The sequence below is a fragment of the Miniopterus schreibersii genome, assembly GCF_964146895.1.
Source record: "Miniopterus schreibersii genome assembly, chromosome: 1".
Taxonomy (NCBI): domain Eukaryota; kingdom Metazoa; phylum Chordata; class Mammalia; order Chiroptera; family Miniopteridae; genus Miniopterus; species Miniopterus schreibersii.
Window position 1 is genome coordinate 1,629,334 of NC_138101.1, and position 12,208 is coordinate 1,641,541.

Here is a 12,208-nt window from a genome sequence, read left to right on the forward strand (position 1 = left end):
GCCCTTGGTGGCCCCTGGGTACCTGGCCAGGGCTCTGCTGGGGACCAGAGAGGGAGTCTAGGAGAGGTGGGGAGAGGACGCTCCTGAGGACCACCGAGCCAGGGCAGACCACAGCGTGGCTCTGGGCCTGCTCCCCCTGTTGTACTTCCTGGGGACCCCGTCCCAGGCTTATCCTGGACGGGGCAGCAGAGGTCCCCATCCCGGGTCCCTGTTTGCAACACCCAGCCCAGCACCCCAGCCTCCTCCCCGCCTGGCCTTTTGCTGGTCATGGGCCAGCACCCCATCCTCCAGGCCAGGCCCTAGAAAGAGCCGAGCACACGTAGCTGCTCTGGTCATGAACTGTTCACAGACAGACAGTGGCCAGCCCTGCAGCCCAGCAGGACCCAGAGGCTGGGCTGGGAGTCCAGGCCCCGCCCACCATGTCGTCCTGGGAGATTTTGTGGAGGTGATTTCTGAGCTAAGACCCAAGGATGTTGTCAGGACCAGGACCAGTGTGGCTGAGCCCCAAGGGGACCGCAGGGCCCTTGGGCCTGGCAGGATGTGCTGGGCAGCAGGTGTGGGGGACATAATGGCCCTGGCACGGAGGCAGCCAGGGTTAATCATTTCCAGGTGGCCTTGACTCCACCTGCCCCGGCCGCTCTGCTCCTGACTCCTGTCGCCCCTCAAACAAGTCAGGAGGAGCCATGGGGCACTGGGCTTGGGTCCCCAGTCCCTGCCCCTCGCCCAAACTGTCCCTGCTTCTGCTACTGCTGCTGGCACCTCTCAGGGCCCAACCCCAGGCTAGCAGGGTGAGCACTGGGTCCTGGGGCTCCCTGTGCCCACATGGGTCCTGGGGCTGAGGCCAGGCCGGGTATGGCGTGGTGAGGGGCCCAGGGTGGTGAAAGCTGGCCATCGGGTGAGTTGGGTGTGCTGGGTTTGCCCGGGGACAGGGGTGGAACCTGGGGGTCCAACTTACTGGACTCCCACCCAGGGACCTCTGTCCTCTCTCCAGGCCTCTGCTGGGTCTGAGTGTTTGAGGTGGGGGTGAGGGATAGGGGCCTCTGAGGCCTCCCAGCTGCCCTAGTCCCAGGGTCCGAGGGCGATGGTGCCAGGCCCTGAGTCAGTTCCATCCCACTGGCTGGGCTCAGTGGGAGAGGGACGGGATCCCAGGCCCCACTCCAAGACCTAAGGGCCCAAGTGTGGACTCTGAGTCCCAGGGCTGCCACCAGCCCCCACCTCGCCCCCGCAGGGCCTGAGTGTGGGGGGAGCGGGTCCCACGCTGATGCTGTCACAGCCCTTGGCTCCTCCTAGAACCACACGGAGCCCCAAGAACCTAATGCCACAGTGACCCCTGGGACCTCCGCTATTCCTGTAACCTCAGTGACCCCTACGACCTCACCTGTGAGCGCTCCAGAGGCAGAGGATCCCCATGGTGGGGGGCGCACCTCCCCACCCAGGGCGGCCCCCTCCAGCAGCAGCCCTGGGGGCCCAGGTTGGTCAGGGGGCTTCCTGGAGGAGGTGGCGGGCTGCATCTGGGCGGGTGGGGTGGGAGCGGGGTGAGCATGGTGGGGCCAGGGCTGTGGTGTGGTGACGCTGGCTGCCCCCTCACAGTGCTCACCGAGGATGGGCAGCCCTGCCGGTTCCCCTTCCGCTTCGGCGGCCGCCTGCTCCACTCCTGCACTTCGGAGGGAAGCGCCCGCAGGAAGTGGTGGGTCCCAGCTGGGGCGAGGCCTCCCCTCCTCCCGGTCCCCACAGCCCCTCCACCCTCCTGCTCCAGACGGAGCTGACACCAGCAGGTGTGAGTGAACGGGTGAATGAGTGGCCGCGAGCGCGGGAGTGGGTGGAGAGAGCGCTGCCATCTCGGGGCTGGGTGGGCAGGTCTCTAGTCTGGGCACGCACGGCACTGCACACATCCCCCCAGGTGTGCCACGACCCACAACTATGACCGTGACCGGGCCTGGGGATACTGCACGCAGGCCTCCGAGACCCAGGAGGGCCCAGGTGGGTGCCTGGGGGCTTGGGAGCCCTGAGCCCAGGCTAGGACGGGGCTGGGCCTGGGCAGAGGTGAGCGTGGGGGGCATCAGGTCAATGTGTTGATGGGGGTGTGGGCAGGGGGTCCTGCCTGCAGTGCAGGGGGTGCCCTGGGGTCAATCACACTGTAGGGGGCCCAGCGGGGAAAGAGAAGCCACCAGCTCAGGGGACCGCAGGAGTGACAAGTAGGAGTCTCTCCCAGGCTCTCTGGGGGCCACAGGTTGCTTTGGCCATTGCTGGGAGCGAGACACCCCCTGGTGGTCAGGCCAGGTCCTGCAGCCACACAGGCCAGCCCCTGGGTGGGTGAGGGCCAGTGGGGTCTGCAGGGTGCTGGCAGCCCTGCCTACAAGGGTCCTGGGTCACAAGGGAGGAGACTGTGTTGCCTGATGGGGGAGGGTGTCAGTCTTCCAGGGTGCTGAGTGCAGAGCCAGAGGTCCACCTACCCAGGGTCTGAGTGCCGAGTGGGGCTGTGGGAGGAGGCGGCCTGCATTCCCTCCCAGGGCACCCCCCGAGGACCCCAGAAGGGGCATCTTTAAGGTGACAGGCCTGATGGCAGCAAGCAGCGAGGGTCACAGAGTGGGGGTGCAGACTGGCGGGGCTCTGAGCCCCTACCCCACACTCCTGCATGCCCCCAGCTGCTCTGGATCCCTGTGCCTCCAGCCCCTGCCTCAATGGGGGGTCCTGCACCAACACCCAGGACCCTGGCTCCTACCACTGCACCTGCCCCGTGTCCTTCGCTGGCAAGGACTGCGACGTGGGTGAGCAGGGCCTGGGGGCTGAGGGGACCAGGCAGGTCCTGGGAAGAGGGGGCGCCTGCCGCATGCAGGGGGTCGGGCTGCATGGGGGGTGCAAAGAGCAGGGGACTCATGGTGTGGTCCCCAGAGAAATGCTTTGACGAGACCCGCTATGAGTACCTGGAGGCGGGAGACAGCTGGGCCCGTGTGCACCAGGGCCGAGTGGAACAGTGCGAGTGTGTGGGCGGCCACATCCAGTGCGAGGACACACGGCACACAGGTACACCGTGTGGGGCGGGGTGGGGGCCTTCCCATTGGGTATCCCCATCCCCCATTCCCACCCTAGGGGAAGGGACTCAGTGAGGGTCACCCAGCCACAGGCACCTGACCCCACCCATGCATCCGGCCCTTTGAGGCCTGAGGCCTAGCTTGAGCCTCCCTGCAGATTGCCTGAGCAGCCCGTGTCTGAATGGGGGCACCTGCCACCTGATTGTGGCCACCGGGACCACCGTATGTGCCTGTCCCCTGGGCCATGCTGGGAGGCTCTGCAACATCGGTGAGTCGCTAGGCCTCAGAGCCTCCTGGGTCGGCCTCCTGGCCTTGTGTCAGGCGGATGCAGCCTCAGGCCCAGGCTCACCACCCACTGCTGCCCACTGCTGCCCACAGTGCCGGCCCAGAGCTGCTTCGTGGGGAACGGCACTGAGTACCGGGGTGTGGCCAGCACGGCAGCCTCGGGCCTCAGCTGCCTGGCCTGGAACTCCGACCTGCTCTATCAGGAGCTGCACGTGGACTCGGTGGGCGCTGCCGCCCTGCTCGGCCTTGGCCCCCACGCCTACTGCCGGTCAGCACTGGCCTGGCATGCCTGAGGCCACCTCACCCGGGGGGGCAGGGTCTGTCCTGGGGGAAGGCCTTCCTGCCCTGGTCTGTCTGGAGGCTCCTGACCCTCTGCCTGGGAGGCTGCCCCAGTGAGAAGAGCCAGGCTGGGGTCAGGCCCACAGGCCCAAGGCCACTGTGACCATTGGCAGACTGAGCAAAAGGCTGCACCGGGTGGGTGGAAGGGACCCCACCCTGCTAGGTGTCCCCATGTGCCCTCCCTGAAGGGCAGTGTGACACCCACCATCCGCCTCTCCTGCAGGAACCCCGACAGGGACGAGCGGCCCTGGTGCTACGTGGTGAAGGACCACGCGCTCTCCTGGGAGTACTGCCACCTGGTGGCCTGCGGTGCGCATGGCTGGGCAGGGTGGGTGGTGCCGTCCCCACTCCCACACCTGGCCTCCTTCTCTGGAGGACCACTGCCCACCTGAGGCTCCCAGGATGGGGCTGGTCCAAGGCCATGCAGTGGGTTGGTACCAGGAGTCCAGCAGGTGGGCCAGTCACCCAGTCCTCTTGGTAGCGGCTCTTGCCCACCTGAACCATGCAGAGAAGGGGACCAGAGATGGTGCTGTGCAGCTGGGTGAATAGCATGGGTGGGAGGTCCAGCAGGCACCCCTGAAGTCAGGTGCTGGGGGTGGGCAGCCCCATGAGGCCAGTTCCCCCCCTGGCCCCTGCCCCCTACCCCCATGCTCTCTGACCATCCTGGGCTTGGCTCTGGGGTCCCAAGCTTTTGGGAGGGACATCAACACCTGCCAGGTGAGCCAGGCCACTCTGGTTCCCCCAGAGCCTGTGACTGGCTTCTACAGATGAGGAAACAGGCTAGAGAGTGAGTCCTGTGCCAGGAGGGCAGGGCTGGGCCGGAGCCCTGGACCCCCGTCCAGAGGAGCTGCCCAGGGTGGAGCGGGAGGCGAGTTAACCGCCAGGGGGCCTGAGGATGGTGGCCTGTGGGGACACCTGGGGCACGTGTGACCAGTGGCCTGTGCCCCCAGAATCCCTCGCCAGAATCGAGCACCCACCCAAGCAGTCCCTGCTGGCGCTGCCTGACCCGGCCCCAGCCGGACGCCAGACCTGCGGCAGGCGGCACAAAAAGAGAAACTTCCTCCGGCCTCGCATCATCGGGGGCTCGTCCTCGCTGCCCGGCTCCCACCCCTGGCTGGCCGCCATCTACATCGGGGACAGCTTCTGTGCCGGGAGCCTCCTCCACACCTGCTGGGTGGTGTCTGCCGCCCACTGCTTCTCCCACAGGTGAGCAGCTCTGGCCCCAGAGTCCCTGACCCACCACCAATCCCTCAGATGACCCCCCCACGTCTCTGCCTCCCCCCCCAGCCACACACCCACCATCCCTCCATCCACACCTTTCCACTGTCCATCCCCCACCCACCCAGCTATCCACCCCGCCCCAACAGCCACCCCACCCATCCTCCCGCCCATCTGCCTGCCCCCACAAGGGTCCCCGCGCTCCCCCACCTACCCGTGTGACCTCCATCCTTTGGTGCCTGTGTTCCCTGTGCTGCGTCGCCCCCTGACTCAGGTGGGACTGGGCGTTCGGCCAGGGGTTGGACTCAGAGGCTCCAGACCCATCCGGCCCGGCCCCACGGCTCTCCTTGGCCCCCACGGTTCTCCTGCCCCCCAGAGCTATCCTGCCCCCCACAGCTCTCCTTGGCCCCCACGGCTATCCTGCCCCCCATGGCTCTCCTTGGCCCCCACGGCTCTCCTGCCCCCCAGAGCTATCCTGCCCCCCACGGCTCTCCTGCCCCCCAGAGCTATCCTGCCCCCCATGGCTCTCCTGCCCCCCAGAGCTATCCTGCCCCCCAGAGCTATCCTGCCCCCCAGGGCTCTCCTTGCCCCCCAGGGCTATCCTGCCCCCCAGGGCTCTCCTTGCCCCCCAGAACTATCCTGCCCCCCAGAACTATCCTTGCCCCCAGAGCTATCCTGCCCCCCAGGGCTCTCCTTGCCCCCAGAACTATCCTTGCCCCCAGAGCTATCCTGCCCCCCAGGGCTCTCCTTGCCCCCCAGAACTATCCTGCCCCCCAGGGCTATCCTGCCCCCAGAGCTATCCTGCCCCCCAGGGCTATCCTTGCCCCCAGAGCTATCCTGCCCCCCAGGGCTATCCTGCCCCCAGAACTATCCTGCCCCCCAGGGCTATCCTGCCCCCAGAGCTATCCTGCCCCCCAGGGCTCTCCTTGCCCCCAGAGCTATCCTGCCCCCCAGGGCTCTCCTTGCCCCCCAGAACTATCCTTGCCCCCAGAGCTATCCTGCCCCCCAGGGCTCTCCTTGCCCCCCAGAACTATCCTGCCCCCCAGGGCTATCCTGCCCCCAGAGCTATCCTGCCCCCCAGGGCTCTCCTTGCCTTCTCACGGTTCTCTCGCCATCAGATGCCCCGGGAAGGGTGGGGCGTCTCCCCGGGGAGCCGGGCAGCTAGCCCGCGCATGCGCAGTAGGGGCGATGGGCGGGGCCCTCCCAGCCCGCCCCTCCCGGCCCCCCCCCTGCTGGACGGCTCGGCGGCGCCAGGGGGCGCAGGGACTCGGTGAGCAGCAGGCTCCAGCCCGAGGCGGCCTCCAGGGGTCGCCCGGGGCGGGATGCTCGGGGCGCGGACCCCCCCCCCCCCCCCCCCGCACTCAGGGGACCCGCTGAGCGGACCCCGCTCGTGCCGCCGAGACCCGGGGTCCTGGGGGGAGGCCTTCAGTGCGGCTCAGGGATCGGGAGGGAAGGCGGTGGGGTTGGCAGCGAACCCCCACGGTCACCCCAGGGACTGCAGCGTGGGGGAGGGCCCGTGGGCGCAGGTCCTGTGCTGACCTCTTACCGCAGCAGGCTCTTCGCTGGGCCTGCAAATGGGCCCCAGGCCTCCTCGGTATGGAATTGGGGGGTGGAGAGGCTGGGGGAGGGGAGCGGGCACCCCCTCTGGCTTTCTGGGAGGGGCCCAGCTCAGTGGGGATACCTGGGGACCCCAGCAGGCTGGTCACAGGCCTGGGCCAAGCAGGGCTGGTGGACGGAGCAGGACAGAGGTGGACGGGGAGGAAGGGGGTTGAGGGGGTGGCTCAGACGTCTGGACCCCCGGTGGCCTCACAGGAGGTGCCTGCTCCTTAGGGGACACAAAGGCAGACCTGGGAACCCCTCGCCCCTCAAGGCCTGGGTGTTCCCAGCCCTGAGCTCACTGGCCGCCCCCCGGAGAGTCTGCCTGATGGAGACCCAGGGGCGCCCAGCGCTGGCCCTGCCCAGGGGGCCGGGGCACCGAGCCCCACAGTGAGCGGAGCATCGGCTGCCCTGAGCGTGGGAGCCCGTTTTCTAGAAGCCTGAGGCCTTGGGGGGCTGAGTGGCTGAGGTCCCACGGTGGCCTGGAGGTCGAGTCCAAGGCAGGAGGGCCGAGCTGGAGTGAGAGGGACCCCCCCATACACAGCAGATGGGAAAATGGAGGCTCTGACAGGGAGCAGAGGGGTTGACCGAGGGGCCCTGGACCCAGGCCCCCCAGCGGTCCTGCGCGGTGCCGCCCTCCTGGGCTGTCTCGGGGATGCTTGGCCCCCATGGGTGGAAGGAGAGCCAACCTCAGGGCCTGAGAGGAAGGCCAGAGTCCCACTGCCACTGCCCCCCGCCCCGCACAGTCCCCCCAGGGAGAGCGTCTCGGTGGTCCTGGGCCAGCACTTCTTCAATCTCACGACGGACGTGACACAGACGTTCCGCATCGAGAAGTACATCCCGTATCCCCAGTACTCGGTGTTCAACCCCAGCAACCATGACCTCGGTAAGGCTCAGGGCGCGCTGGGGTGCAGCAGGGTCGGGACATGTGCTCTGTGCTCCCTGGGCCAGACCAGGAGAGGGGTGGGGGGCCGGGCACCCAGAGCCCTGGGAGAGTCCTCAGACCAGTGAGTGCGAGGAGCGGTGGGCGGGAGGGACAGAGGGGAGCAGGAGGGGGTGGGGGAGAGGTCCAGGGCAGGGCGGCAGGGTGCCTGGGGTGGCCTTCTTGCTCCCTCCTGGGTCTCCCAGGTCACAGCCCCTTGCCTAGCAGGGCTGCACCCTGGTGTACCGGTGGTCACGCTGTATCCACCACGGCCCCCCACCCCAGGCTGACCTCTGACCTCTCTCCCGCCCAGTCCTGATTCGGCTGAAGAAGAAGGGGGATCGCTGTGCTGTCCGCTCCCAGTTTGTCCAGCCCATCTGCCTGCCGGAGCCCAGCAGCCCCTTCCTGGTCGGACACAAGTGCCAGATTGCGGGCTGGGGCCACCAGAACGAGAGTGAGTGGCAGCGGGAGCAGCGGTGGCCACGAGAGCCTCGCCCACCCTGACAACACCACGTCCCTGTCCGCAGACGCCAACGGCTACTCCAGCTCCCTGCGGGAGGCGCTGGTGCCCCTGGTGGCCGATCACAAGTGCAGCAGCCCCGAGGTGTATGGGGCGGACATCAGCCCCAACATGCTGTGTGCCGGCTACTTCGACTGCAAGGCTGACGCCTGCCAGGTGAGCCCAGCCTCAGACCTGCCCACCCTGGGGAGAGGGACCCTGACTCTCAGGGCCACAGGGAGCCCAGGCGGAGAGCGGACCCGCCCTGCCCCCGTCCCCCCGTCCACCGGTCCAATCAAGGCTGGGGCTGGCCATGTGACTCCAAAGCCCAACTTTTTCATCCAGAGTTCTCCCCGGGAGCTCATCCATCAGCCAGTCCCAGCAGCTCACCCTCATCCAGGGCTCCCCAGGCAACCCCGAAGTGGAGGGGCCACTTACTCCCCATGTTATAGATGGGGAAACTGAGGCCCTGGGAGATCCAATCACTCTTCCCAGGTCACACAGCTCACATGTGGCAAGGGAGTGGATGGGGGTGGGGGACTTGACACTGGACCCTTGGTGGAAGTCAGGGGTAGCTTCATGGGAGCAGGAGCATTTACACTTGTCCTGAGGGGTGAATAGGAGTTTACAAGAGGTGAGGAGCGTCTTTCAAGTGGGCGTGAGGGTGGGGGTTGGGGGGAGGCAACATATTCCAGAACACAGGGGTCCCCTGGTCCATGGGGGGCCTTGCTGGTGGGCAGTGGGGGGAGCCAGGTAGAGGAGCACATTGCTGGCCCTGGAGGTGAGAGGGAGCCTGGGCAGGGCTTCAGAAACTGGAACAACCTGCCAGGCCCTGTCACAGCAGCTGGGAAGGAGAGGACTTGCTGTCTGTGAGGTTCAGGAAAAGTTGAACAACATGCTTACTTGTCCCCAAGCTGTCAAGAAGTCCTCCGAGAGGCCCTGGGGAGTCCTGCATCCCAGGGGAGCATCTGAGACACCTTTGAGGATGTTCTTGGGTTAGGGTGAGGGAGGCCAGGGCAGGAAGGGGCAGTTTCCAGGGTGCCAAGGAGCTGAGCCACGGGTCACCTCGAGCTGGTCCCTGGCTCTGACAGGCAGCTCTGCTGCAGGGGGACTCAGGTGGGCCCTTGGTCTGCGAGAAGAATGGTGTGGCCTACCTGTATGGCATCATCAGCTGGGGTGACGGCTGCGGGCGGCTCAACAAACCAGGCGTCTACACCCGTGTGTCCAATTACGTGAACTGGATCAACGACCGGATTCGGCCCCCTAAGCGGCCTGCAGATACCTCCTGAGACCCCCTGGGAGGCATGCTGCCTTCTTGCAATTCCTTGCCTGCTGGCAATAAAGCTGCTCCCAAGAACACAGCCTGTCCTGCTGCCCCCAACCCAGCCTCCCCTCTCAGGCCATCACCTGGGCCCACATACACCTCCCGTGACATGAGCTCTCTCTGACCCTTCGGCCCCAACTGTTGAGTGTGGATCTGTTAAAGAGGTGACTCACAATTATAGATCGTCCAGGGTCAAGCCAGCCTTGCATTCCTGAGCAAACTGTGCTGAGTCACAGTGTGAGCCAGGTATCTTCCATTTGCTCCCAAGCTCCCCTCCCCAATTTTTCCCCTGCCCTAGGAGGCTGATCTCAAAGACTACATCAGTAAACTCCTGGGCCCATTGGGTTCTTCTTGGGCCATCAGGGAGCCCAGCAGGAGGTCAGAAAAGGAGGAGGATGAGATTGAGTATTGATTTCTCTGGCCCCCTCCTTTTGGAGTCACCTCAGTGTTACAGGTTGTGTCCTCCTAAAATCCATATGTTGGAGTCCTGACCCCTAGGACCTCAGAATGTGACCTTATTTGGAGAGAGGACCTTTACAGAGGTGATCAGGTTAACATGAGGTCACTAGAGTGGGCCCTGATTCAATACAACTGTGTCCTTATAAGAAAGAGAAATTGGGACACAGACACACACAGAAGGAAGATAACGTGAAGTGTCACCTGGGGAAGATGGCTATCTACAAGCCAAGGACAGGCCTGGAGCAACTTCCCCCTCCCTGTGGACGTCTCTATCTGGGACCTCCAGCCTCCAGAACAGTGAGATGCCCAGTTTCTGTTCCTTAAGTCCCCAGTCTGTGGTGCATTGTTATAGTGGCCGAGTAAACCAGTGCACCCAGATCCCTTCACTGGAGGCCACTGCTCCTCCCAAGACACACAAACGGCTCTGCTTGGATGGTTCTGGTGACTCACCCTCCCCTCACCCTCTAGTCTAGAGGAGGTGCCCACTCCTGCTCTCTAACCAGCCCAGGGCTGCAGAGTTATCCCTTGGGGTCCCTCCACTATGAAACCTTTGTGAATAAACCCCTTCGCTCATCCTAATGCCATGTCAGCCTGTGAGGACCCTGGCTATTGATACATGCTGTATTATTTTCTTACGTGCTTTTCCAAATTTACTGACATTTTGTTTAAGATTTGACACTTATGTTTCTGAGTGAAATCGGCCTATAATTTTCCTTCCTTGTGCTCTTTGATGGCTGTCATCTAGGCTATGCCAACCTCAGAGCATGAGCTCAACAGTATCTTCTCTCTCATTATTCATGGGAAGACTGTGTGAAACTGGAGTGATCTATTCTTTGAAAGTTCAGTACAAGTCCCAGTAAAATCCCCTGGGGCCTGCTGTTTTCTTTACGGGATGGTATTTAACTGCTAATCAATAGTTATGGGACTTCTCGAATCCTTTATAGGAAGTTACAGTTTTAGGAATTTATCTAAGTTGTCATACTTACTGCTCTAAAGTTGTTCATGGTGTTCTCTTGTCATTGACTCTCAAGTGTATCTGGTTATTTCTGCCAACACTTGGAGGGTGTTCCACTGTCTTCTGGCTTCCATTGCTAAGGCTGAGAAATTGGCTGTAAATCTAATAGCTCTTTTGTCAATAACTTTTTCCCTCTGGTGACTTTTGTGATGTCTTGTCTTTGGTGTGCCGTGTGCCACCATGGTGTGTGCAGATGTAGGTTTCTCCCCTTTCTCTGAGCCTGCTGGCGGTGTGTGGGACTCTTGCTCAGCTTGGACGTTGGCTGGTGCCCTTCTCTGTGGTGACTCAGGGACCCAGGCTCCTTCTACGTAGAGCTTGCAATGTCCCGTGAGGCTCATTGTTCAACACGGACACTGCATATCAGAACACTTTTTCTCTATCACAAATGACCTCAAAACTCAGTAACATAAAACAACAGCCATGTGTTTAGATCGCAGCTCTGTGGGTTGGTAACTTGGGCTGGGTCGGCTCCTTCATGTTTGGGAGTTGCCAGTGGATCATAGGCTGTTCTGCTCCTCGGGGTGGGCTGGCTGTTGGCTAGGGCCATGGGGTGACTGGGCCACATCTCTTTCATCATCTGGCAGCGTGCCTGGGCCTATTTGCATGGTGGAGGCTGGGCTCTGAAAGGGTGAATGTGAGCATTTCCACTGCAAAGCCAGGTTCTGGGTAGTGAGAGAGACTCCATCTTTTAGTGGGAGGAGGTGTTCGGTCACATTCTGGGGGTGTGGGTGCAGGGAGCGGGATATTTGCAGCCATTTTCCAAGGAAACGACCACACTCTATACCAGTCAGCTCGGCCCCCATAACAGACACCACAGACTGGGGCTTAAGTGACAGACATTATTTCTTTCCATTCTGGAGGCTGAAGTTCAAAATCAAGGTGCCCTCAGGTTGGTTTCTGGTGAGAGGCTCGTCCTGGCTGGCAGAGGGTGCCAGCCTGCTGCATCCTCCATGGCCTCTCTCCGCTGGTTCTCCCTCTGCTCGTGATTAGGGCTCTGCCCTTGACCTCATTTAACCTTAATCACCTCCTTAAAGACCCCATCTCCAAATGACAGTCACATGGGGGTTCATGTTTCAACATATGAATTTGGGGTGGGGGGATACTATTCAGTCCATAGGCGCCGGGCGTCATGTGTCTGGGTCATTACTTCCGCCCACATGCCGCTGGCCGGAGCTCCCTCGCCTCACTGAGGGGTGCTGGGCAATGTAAATGAGTGAATGGGTTGGGGGGGACACAGGGAACAGTCCGTGCCATGGTTGGGGGGCATGTGTTTTTCTCCAGCTACACTGAGTATCTGGAAACACATGACGAGACAGCCCATCCCTGGTCCCAATTGTCTCCTTTTAAAATCCACGAGCATTTTGAAAGACCCTTGTTTAGGGCTCATCGTGATAATATCAGGCTGGAAGAGTTTGAAACTGAACTTAAAGTTCATTTGGGAGGTGTTAGGTGCCATGTCTGGCTTCAGGTCCTGTAGCTGCGGGGCCATCATTGGGAACAGTGCCCTGTGGCCATAGAG

At 62.9% G+C, this 12,208-nt stretch overlaps 1 protein-coding gene across 1 annotated transcript; it reads left to right on the plus strand.

Annotated features, from left to right (window-relative positions):
* The first annotated feature begins 656 nt into the window (after positions 1 to 656).
* On the plus strand, positions 657 to 10,230 carry HGFAC (HGF activator). The gene is made up of 14 exons (XM_081131352.1): positions 657 to 788; positions 1,291 to 1,471; positions 1,591 to 1,687; positions 1,901 to 1,980; positions 2,646 to 2,768; positions 2,893 to 3,024; positions 3,190 to 3,300; positions 3,411 to 3,585; positions 3,880 to 3,965; positions 4,607 to 4,862; positions 7,217 to 7,356; positions 7,706 to 7,846; positions 7,920 to 8,068; positions 8,998 to 10,230. Exons 1-14 carry the CDS (start codon positions 684 to 686, stop codon positions 9,178 to 9,180), a joined length of 1,959 nt encoding a protein of 652 aa, XP_080987478.1. The 5' UTR covers positions 657 to 683; the 3' UTR covers positions 9,181 to 10,230.
* The last annotated feature ends 1,978 nt before the right edge of the window (positions 10,231 to 12,208 follow it).

Excerpts from the sequence above, each read along its gene's own strand:
- HGFAC (XM_081131352.1), top strand. The coding sequence starts at position 684 with ATGGGGCACTGGGCTTGGGTCCCCAGTCCCTGCCCCTCGCCCAAACTG. Across the intron at positions 1,981-2,645 it reads CGAGACCCAGGAGGGCCCAG|CTGCTCTGGATCCCTGTGCC; the intron begins GTGGGTGCCTGG and ends GCATGCCCCCAG. Across the intron at positions 7,847-7,919 it reads CTGGGGCCACCAGAACGAGA|ACGCCAACGGCTACTCCAGC; the intron begins GTGAGTGGCAGC and ends CCCTGTCCGCAG.